General features: G+C 51.8%; 1 protein-coding gene across 1 annotated transcript; it reads right to left on the reverse strand.

Moving 5' to 3' along the window:
* Positions 1-7,460: 7,460 nt before the first annotated feature.
* LOC309603442 (olfactory receptor 14A16-like) lies at positions 7,461-8,390 on the reverse strand (the record flags this gene model as incomplete). The annotated part of the gene is made up of 1 exon (XM_082338292.1): positions 7,461-8,390. The coding sequence occupies one exon, from the start codon at positions 8,388-8,390 to the stop codon at positions 7,461-7,463; it is 930 nt and encodes a 309-aa protein (XP_082194418.1).
* Between the last annotated feature and the right edge of the window lie 1,794 nt (positions 8,391-10,184).

A 10,184-nucleotide genomic window follows, 5' to 3' on the forward strand; every position in this document is an offset into this window, starting at 1 on the left:
TCTCAGTGAGGCAACATGTGAGTGTTAATTTTCACAAAAGTTTCACCCTCTACTTCCCTGAGAGGTACTCACATAAGACAAGCAAGTTCAATATTCAAAGCAAGTTCAACATTCAAAAAGGTGAGGGTGGTCGTCCCAGGGAGCAAACACGTAAGAGTTAATTTTCACAAAGTTTTCACCCTCTACTTCCCTGAGAGGCGCACACGTAAGACAAGCAAGTTTAAAGGTAAGACAAACAAGAGGTGCGGCACTTTCACTCCAAGGGATCCTGTCCGTGACGCCAATAAAATGTTAAGTCCCGGTCTGATTGTCAGGCTCGGGGAAGGTTTGTAATGATCCCAAGGGCGAAATTAAGACACAAACGAGGTCATATGCCGCCAATCAGACATTTTATTGGGTAAATATAAAAGAGTAAAGCGATAGGAAAGGCAGGAAATATTAGGAGGAAATATAAGCAAGCATCCAGAGAGAGAGAAGCAAAGGATAGTCACCACCATGGATCCAGCGGTGTCCCGTTGGTCCTGTCTTCATTTTTTCGGTGGTGGATGGCCACACTCAGGTTTTGTTGTGCCGTCTTTTATCTGGTGTTGGAGAGGGAGTTTGCCCTCTCGTTTCCGTTTGGTTACCCAGGGCAACATCACGTACCCAACACATGCACATCTACTGGTGGGGCAAGCGGCCTGACCAGATACCAGTTGGTGTCCTATTCTTGGTGGTGCCCAATAAGCCAAAGAATGGCCTGCTGCTTCAGCAAGTTTGCAACAGTTTCCTTGCCAGATGGTGGTACTTGATAAGCCAAAGAGTGGTCTGCCCTCGGGTCTTGTCAGACAAAAGAGTGGTCTACTGTCCGGTCTTATCAGATAAACACACAAGCAAGCTTTGAGACAATTGTTCTTAACACTTCAGTCTCTTACAGCCTCTCTCTACCAAAGGCCCTCCAGGGCTGCAGAGATACCACAGACAGCAATGGCCTCTCCTGACAGGGCTGCCCAGCCCAGCCCTGTTTCTCTCGGACCTTGGGGACTGCAGGCATTGCTCTCTTTTAGGGCACCTCAAGTCTTTCTTACAATGCCATCTGCCATCTGCTTCAGCGCGTCTCTGTCATGCAGCAAAGCTTTTGCGCACATGGGCTCTTGGGTGCTTGGTGTCCCTGTTCACCATGACAAGGGTGAGGTTGGCCTGGAGCCACAACTCAGGGGCTGCAGCCCAGATGTGCAACACTGTCCTCTGACTGGGAACAGCCAGGAGGAGCTGGAGCCCCGAGGTCTGTCACAAGCTGTGACTTCTGAGGCACAGTGGGACACCTCCCACAGCTGGCGTGCTGCAATGGATGGATAAAGGTTCTTCACGAGGCACAGGCTGGGAGCATCAGAAGAAGAATACTTTCTGTGTGAAGGAGTTGCTTGGATGTATGGAGCTCCTTGCTGGGAATGCAACAGGTTGCGTGAGCCCTTGTGGGTGAGGATTGGAGGAGAGGCCAGTTAGGGTGACATTGTGGTGGGAGATAAAGAACTGGTGATCAAGGGGAGGAGGTGGACAAGCTCTTACTTAAGCAACTCCAGGAGGTCTCCAGATCAGTAACATGGGGCTCTCTGAGGGGACTTTAATGACCCTGACATTCATTGGAGAGGGAACACAACACTGTGAAAACAGACCAATAGGTTTCTGGAGGGTGTTGGAGTAATTTCTTTGCAAAGCCAGCAGCTGGACCAACAGAGATGATGCTCACCTGTATCAGGTCCTTGCAAACCATGGAGAGTGGTCAGGGATGTGAAAACCAGGGTCATTCTTGACTGTAGTGACCATGAAATAGGGGGGGTGCCGCTCTTGAGCAGCCTGAGGAGGGAGAGGAGCAGAGTGCAGGTGTCAGACCTGAGAGGGGAAGACTTTGGCCTGTTCAGGGGGCTTTTAGTGGGGATCCCATGGGCAGCAGTGAAGGGCAGCACAACTCAGTACAGCTGGTCTTTAACGAGAGAATCACCCACAAAGAGCAGCAGTGAGTACATAGCTGACAAGACCAGCTTGGGTGAAGAGGGAACTCATGAGGAAGCTCCATAGGTAATCGAAGCAGAGAGGAGGTGGGTGCAGAGACTCACTTCAGATGGAGGCATTTAGAAATAAGAGTGTCTTTCTTTTTTTTTTTTTTTTTTTTAAGAACAATTTTGGAAACCAGGCTGGGTTGAGTTGCAGGAGCACAGATGCCTTGTGTCACCCTCCGTCTGCAGTTTCCATTGGAGGGTCCAGGTCTCTCACAGTCCCTTGTGGTCACTCCCAGTCCCAGGTGAGTGTATCAGGCACACCAGGACCTCCTGACATGGCACTGGAGGCTTCTGGTCAGGAACTGAGATCGGCCTGGAAAGATGAGGATATTTTCTCAACATTTATGTAGTACGGGAACATTTTCATCAGCTGAAATGTTTGAATACTTTTCAGAGAGAGAGAATGTTTTCCTGTGCTGCCATCATGAAACTCTCCAGGATGTGTACTGCTCTCGGGAGAAGAAACCTTGATCTTCCCGGCACTTGCTTGACCACTGCTCTGTGCAGTATGGAGTGTGCTGAATCTCACTAATCTTCTAGGTATTCCCACATGTCCTGATTCAACTGACCATTTCTCAAGTCATCTTCTCCAGCAGACTGTCTGCACAGATGCCTTTTTGAGTGTCCCTCTGGTTTTCCTCCTCCCATTACTCTCCATTCCCTCAGACCCCCTCCCAAGTACCCAGGTGCTGCTTGGAGCTTCAGGCAGTTGAAAGCTTGCTGCTCCTGTCTCCTGACTGTCTCTGTAGCCAACTCCTTCATTCTCTTTCTCTCTGCCCTTTCCTGCTAATCTCACTGAAGATTTTCCCCTCAAAAGTACAAGTGGGATTTAGTGGAGGCAACCTGGACTTCATAGACAGCTGACGAATGTTTTTTATTCTTTACTGAACTACTCTTGTTTTTTCTTTCTTTTTGATTTTGTTCTTGTTAACTAAGAGAAATGCTGTGTGTCTGTGCAGCCGCTTCTCCAAGGAAAGCAGAAGGAAATGGAGGCTGAGACATTCAGCTCCAGCCTGAGTGGGAAAAGCTTCGATTTTAATGTGAGTGATGTGAGTTTCAGGTGACCGGTGAGAGAAATGGCAGGTTGGGGGGGGATGGGTGGGATGAAGAGTGTCTCTAGAGTGTCTGACAGAAAGGGTCTTGCTTTGCCCGCATGTTCATACTTCACCATGAGACCCTCGGGATCAATATGACTTGGAGATTGTCTATATTGTTTATTCTGTAAGCAGAAAAATAATGAAAATGCACAAATCTTTTCAAAATGTTATTTCTTTTTGACATCATCTCATTTAGACTATACTCCTGAACTCTCCCTAATGAACCACACAAGAAGGGAGGCATTAAAGAAAACTGCAGAGCGCCATGGCATGTTAGGGTATCTGCATTTCCATGAGCCCTCTGCTGCCAAGTTCCCGAAATGCAGCTACCGAAAGGAGATTGAACAAGCCGCTGCAGAAGCCTCTAAAATGTGATTCAAATCTCCAGGACTCTGAGGGTGTCAGTGGGCCCCCTGAGGGCCATCACAGATGAAGCCATGAAGGGAAGCAGGGGTGGAGGTACCCCTCCCTGGGGGCTGCCTTAAACTGGCAAGAGGTCAGCACTGGTTCCAGGTGACCAAGGCAATGTGCAGGTGGCTCTGCTGCCATGTCAGCCCTTGATGGGTTTCATCCAGAAGGATGGGCAAGCTCTGATCCCTGGCACCTGGGAAGGGAGATCCTTTTCCTCCTGCATTGCTCAGGCCTCTTGATGGAGCAGTGTGATGTGGGGGTGTGTGATGACGAGTGCAGGACAACCCTAGGACTGCCTGGACTCCATGGGGGGATGAGAAGACAAGAAGGCCATGGGGCTGTAAGGAAATGGTGTCCCCTCGTGGCTCTTGGTGGCAGTGACAATACTGATAGCTGAGAGGAGAGAGATCTTGGTTGTGTTGGGCAAGTCCCAGCCCCACCAAGGCCCTCAGTCATCCCCAGCACGAGCTCTCCCATGCTGTCCCATGCCTGCAGCAGTTCTCCTGCAGACTTTGGCTACCCCCCAGACTCCCCACCTCACTGTGTACCTAGGCTTTACAAATGTCTTTTTGTCCTCCCTGCCTTTTGCTTCTAACACAAAGCGGTGGTTTTCTGGGGATTTGCCAAAGCTGTGAATCCCCAAGCAACACATCCAGCTTCTTTCAAAGCTAATGCTCCTCAGTCACCTAAGATATCCCAGCACCGTACTTACTTATCATAGAATCACAGAAAGCATCATGGAAGGGACCTCTAAAGGTCATCTAGTCCAACCCCCCCTGCAGTGAGCAGGGCCATCTTCAATTAGATCAGGTTGCTCAGAGCCCCGTCCAACATGACCTTGAATGGTTCCAGGCATGGGGCATCTACCACCTCTCTGGGCAACCTGTGCCAGTGTTTCACCACCCTCATCATAAAAAAGTTCTTCCTTATATCTAATCTCAATCTCCCCTCTTTTAGTTTGAAACCATTACCCCTTGTCCTATCACTACAGGCCCTGCTAAAAAGTCTGTCCCCATCTTGCTTCTAAGCCCCCTTTAATTACTGAGAGGCAGCAAGAAGGCCTTCCCAGAGCCTTCGCTTCTCCAGGCTGAACAACCCCAACTCTCTCAGCCTTTCCTCATAGCAGAGGTGTTCCAGCCCTCTGATCATTGTTGTGGCCCTCCCTAGACCAGCTCCAACAGGTCCATATCTTTCCTGTATGGAGCGCTCTGGAGAAAAATTAGAAAAAGCATATTTTATTTCACTAATTTTCCAAGAGAAAAAATTGCTTGGGGGATATTACAAATGTGCATAAATATATGATGGGAAGGAATGAAGACAAGGGAGCCAAACTCTTCTCAGTAGTTCCCACTGACAAGAACAAAGGCTGATGGACACAGATAAAAACACATGACATTCCATCTGAACCCAAGAAAACACTTTTTCACTGTCAGGGTGGTCAAACACTGGAACAGGTTGCCCAGAGAGGCTGAGGAGCCTCCATCCATGGAGGTATTCCAGACCCACCTAGACAAGGTCCTCAGCAACCTGCTCTAGCTGACCGTGTCTCAGCTGGGGAGTTGCACTTGATGAACTCCAGAGGTGCCTTCCAATCTCAACAACTCTGTCATTCTGTGAGTGTGAAGGAGAAAAGTAAGACGGAAAGAAATGAACAACACATAGCCCTGACGGCAGACACAGTGGGATCCTGTGGAGAGGACCCACGCTGGAGCAGGGGAGAAGTGTGAGGAGGAAGGAGTGGCAGAGATGTTCTGTGCTGACCTTAACCCCCATTCACCATCCCCCCAGCTCCTCTTGGGGTTGGGGTGGGTAGAAGAATTGGGAGCAATGGAGTAATTTGAGCCTGGGAAGAAGGAGTGGGGTGGGGAAATGGTCTTGAATATTTTTGCTATGCTTTCTCTCTGTCCAAATCTCTTTTAATTGGCAATAAATTCAATTGATGTTCCCCAAGTCAACTCTTCTTTGCCCATGACAGTAATGAGTAAGTGATCTCCCTGTCTTTATCTTGACGCATGAGCTAGTCCACCTTATCTTCTGCCTTTGTACTTTTGAGCTGGGGATGCAAGTGAGCAGCTGGGTGGGTGTCTGGCTGCTGGCCAAGGCTAACCCACTACAGGACCACCACAGCAGGACTGCTGTGTCCAGCCTGGGGCTCAGCAGCACAAGGAAGATCCTGACAGACTGAAGCAAGTCCTGCAGAGGCCAGAAGGAAGGTTGGGGCCTGGATCACATAATGGAGAAGGAGAGGCTGAGAGAGCTGGGTTTATCAGAAATCCCTCAGAGCCAAACACCAGAGCAAGGACCCAGGCCAGCTGGAGAGATCTCAGTCGATGGAGATTTTCAAAATTGGTTGAGACAAGCACCTGATTGGGCTGGAGCTGTCTGAGAAGAGGCTTGGCTGAGAGTCCAGCTGCGGCAAGAGCTGTGGGACTTGGTGTGTAATGAGTGTCAGGAGGAAACTCTTTTCCTTTTGATTACTAATGGCAGTGGAGTTGGGTATCACTAAGACCCACAGGATGATGGGGGTGACCATGCAGCAAAGGTCCCTCCTCAGGCCTGGGGTGTATGGCCAGAGATGGAAATGGCCGGTGGGTGGGACTGGTCTGGGACAAATTTCCTGGGGCAGCTTCCCCAGGGTGTCCTGGAAACATGGCACAGACCAGGCCCCTCTCTTCTACACCTTTGATGCCTTGCTTCCTTCACCATGACACCTGGCTCCGCACTGAGTGCTGGCTGCCCCTACCCTGCACACTCACACACCTTAGCTCTACACCGGTGTTTTTCTCTCCCGGGCTCTTTCCAGCCCAGCCCCTCCCCACCTCTCCCCACCTCTCCCCACCTCTCCCCACCTCCCCTGCCCTCTCCCCAGCCCAGCCCAGCCCAGCAGAGCAGCCCAGCCTGGGCTGGCTCCATGGCACTGCCCAGCGCAGGCTGCTGCAGAGCTCTGGGCACTCACCCCACAGCCCCAGCCCCTCTGAAGGCCACAGCAGCTGCTGGGGGGCAGACAGCGGGGTTCAGGCTCCCCGTCAGCCCCAGGGCTGGTGCTGGCCACAAGGGCATGAGGAAACAGAGGCTAGGCACTCTCTGGCTCTCCTCAATTCATCTTGTATCTGATTCCCAAACCTGACTGAATTTGCCCCCTCCTGTACTCGCGCCAGCCCCACTCCCCAGGACAGCACCGGCATCCTGGCCCTGGGGGTTCCTCAGGCAGCTGCTGCAGCTCTCCACTCTTCCTTCCCTGTGCCTGCCGAGTCCCCTCTGACTCCCATGGCAGTGCAGAGTCCGTGTTCATGGATATGTCAATTTAGTGCTTTACTTTTGGGGGACTTCACCTTTGAGGGTGTTCCATCTTCTGCGTTTCCATTCATTCCAATCCCACATCAGTTATGTGGTGAGTCCCCATCCTCTTCTGACCCCTCCAAATTCATTTCCAGAGAGTCTGGTACATGCCATCAGTCCTGTCATACATGAAGCGAACGGAGGAAAGAATGGGGAGCTCATGGACCATCTCCCCTGCCATTGGACACCACGAAGAGAGCCTTTAAATCAGAACACTTGGTGCAGTGGAACCCAGTGTTACCATGCACTTAACCCCAAAACCACTGAGAACAAAAGGAGAACAGAAACTTTAAAAGACCAATTCCTTGGACATTTTCTTGGAAGGAACTTTGGAAGAAGAGCCCAGCCTTCAGGCACTGCACCCAGGAAGTGCCCTTTTCTTGAAGAGCCACAATTTGATGGGCCACATCTGACACAGTGTTGTGCAAGGGTCAGACACAACAGGATCAAACTTCCACAGGAGTATAAAACCAGAAAACTATCCCTAAGTAGAATTATCACAGGAGAAAAAAAGGAAACTTGTGGCCTAAGATAAACTCTGGGAAATGTGGAGAGGAGGGGAGGCAGGTTATTGTCAGTGAAACAGCACCCATTGGATCAGTTTCCATAAGGCATCCTTGAGCTCCTGGTTCCTCATGCTGTAGATGAGGGGGTTCACTGCTGGAGGCACCACTGAGTACAGAACTGCTACCACCAGATCCAAGGATGGGGAGGAGATGGAAAGGGGGTTCAGGTAGGCAAACATGGCAGTGCTGATAAACAGGGAGACCACGGCCAGGTGAGGGAGGCACGTGGAAAAGGCTTTGTGGCATCCCTGCTGTGAGGGCATCCTCAGCACAGCCCTGAAGATCTCCACATAGGACAGCACGATGAAAACAAAACACCCAAAGTCCACAAAGACACTGACCACAAGAAGCCCAATCTCCCTGAGGTAGGAGTGTGAGCAGGAGAGCTTGAGGATGTGGGGGATTTCACAGAAGAACTGGTCCACAGCATTGCCTTGGCAGAGGGGGAGGGAAAATGTATTGGCAGTGTGAAGGAGAGAATAGAAGAATCCACTGCCCCAGGCAGCTGCTGCCATGTGGACACAAGCTCTGCTGCCCAGGAGGGTCCCATAGTGCAGGGGTTTGCAGATGGCAATGTAGTGGTCATAGGCCATGACAGTGAGAAGATACAACTCAGCTGCAATAAAAAAGAGAAACAGAAAGACTTGTGCAGTGCAACCATAGTACGGAATGGCCCTGGAGTCCCAGAGGGAATTGGCCATGGACCTGGGGACAGTGGTGGAGATGGAGGCCAGGTCTATGAGGGAGAGGTTGAGGAGGAAGAAGTACATGGGGGTGTGGAGGCGGTGGTCAAAAGCTACAGCGGTGATGATGAGGCCGTTGCCCAGGAGGGCAGCCAGGTAGATGGCCAGGAAGAGCCAGAAGTGCAAGAGCTGCAGCTCCCGTGTGTCTGTGAATGCCAGGAGGAGGAACTCTGTGATGGAGCTGGTGTTGGACATTGTGTCCCTCTGCGCATGGGGATCTGTTTAAGGAGGTAAAGGAAGGGAGAAGTTAGGGCTGACTGCTTCGAGAAAATTCTACCCAAGTTATCATAGAACCCCCCCAAACTGCCTTTCACTTTTCAGGAAGAGCTTTGGTGAGCTCTGGTTGGTGCTGGCTGAGGGTGCCCCAGGGAGCAGGAGGCTCTGCTGGGGACTCTGCAGGACTCAGTCGTGCCCTACAGCAATAGGTAAACAGGAACTCATGGTGATCTCAGATTAAATCCACTCGTGATATCGAAGAGCTTTTCAGCATTGTCACTCCCAATTCACCTGACTGCAGAGCAGAGCTGTGGGGATTTTTTTGTCTTCTGTTGTAGTTGCCCCAGCACAGCTGAGGAGTGGTTTGAACGCAGCAATGCCTGGCATTTCTGCTGCGCTGCAAGGGAAACCTTGTGGGTGCTGAGATTGGGCACAGGGACTGTCCCTTAGTGCAGAGTGAGGACAGCTGCTCTGTCCATCAGCCCTGCTCTCAGCTGCCCGGTGCTGGCAGCTCTTGCACCTGGAGGACTATCGCACTCGGGTGTTCCCCCCAAAAGAAAGAGGCCAGTGCTGGGAGCAGGGGAATCCAGTTTCCAAGTGCAGATCTCCAAACCTCTCACCCCATCTCATCGCACCTGAGGAGGATCTCAGCTCTGCCCTCCCAACCAGGGACACAGAGGGCTCATTACAGCTGCCTGCATGCAGCCACCCACCAGCATCTCAATGGCCTTAACACCAAGGTGTCTTCTCCAGGGGGCTCCTGCAAAACACAGAGATGCCCTGGGAGAGCTGAGCCCTACGGGAGGGCAGCCTGCAGCCTAGCAGGACCTCCCAAGGACAGAGTCAACTGTCCTGAATTTGTTACGTCCTGAAGGGAGGGTAAGATCAGTGCCAGCCACAGACACTGCAGTACCCAGAGCCCCACAGGTGAACAGGGTGTGAGCTGGATGCTTTTCCTCCATGGCCATATGTGCATGACAGCACACGCAGCGTTGGTGTCTGAGCTGCACTTGAATCCTCACCCCCCACACCAGTGAGTGTAACAGTGAGAACAAGGGCGTTAGGGAGAAGAGGAGAACATGCCAAAGGAGCCCTGCCAAGGGAGGTAGGAGAGGGACACTCTGTCACACACTTGAGTTTTTCTCCTCTTTGCTGGTCAGGCTGCTGGGTAGGGCAACTCATGACCAAGTCTGCATGCCATTAAGGGCATAGGCTCTGCTGTGTGAGTGAGGAGACCAGGGGGTTGCTCCAGGGAAAGCACCTGCACTGCAGGGGATGGCAGGGAGAAGCCTGAATCCCTCCTCCCACAGCATGTCTGGGAGCAGGTCTCTCTTCCTTCCTGCCCATGGCTCTGCTGCCTGCAGCTCTTCTTGGCCACGACCCCTTTCTCTGTCCCCACATCTCCTCCCTCTCCATGCTCACAGACTCCATCCCACCTGCTGTGTGCTCAGCTCTGCCCTGCAGGCACCTCCCGGCAGCAGGGCACTGAGGAGAAAACCCAGAGGACAGACTCCTTCCCCTTCAGTTCATCTCCTACTTTGACATCCATCTTTAAAATGACCTCTCTGGAAATGTCCTCTGGGTGATGTAGAATTCTGAACAGCCCTGACCCATGCTGCAGCGTTTCAACAGCAGAAGGACCCTGTCTTGCTGGGGGTCACTCTTTCCACCCACAGCTTCTCCCTGCAGAACCATGGGGAGCTCCTTGCTCTGGCTGAGTGCTGACCCTGGCAGGCGGCAGAGTCCCTGCCCCAGCACACAGACCCCTGGGGT

Source organism: Platalea leucorodia (genome assembly GCF_965183815.1).
Source record: "Platalea leucorodia genome assembly, contig: HAP1_HAP1_SCAFFOLD_90, whole genome shotgun sequence".
Classification (NCBI taxonomy): domain Eukaryota; kingdom Metazoa; phylum Chordata; class Aves; order Pelecaniformes; family Threskiornithidae; genus Platalea; species Platalea leucorodia.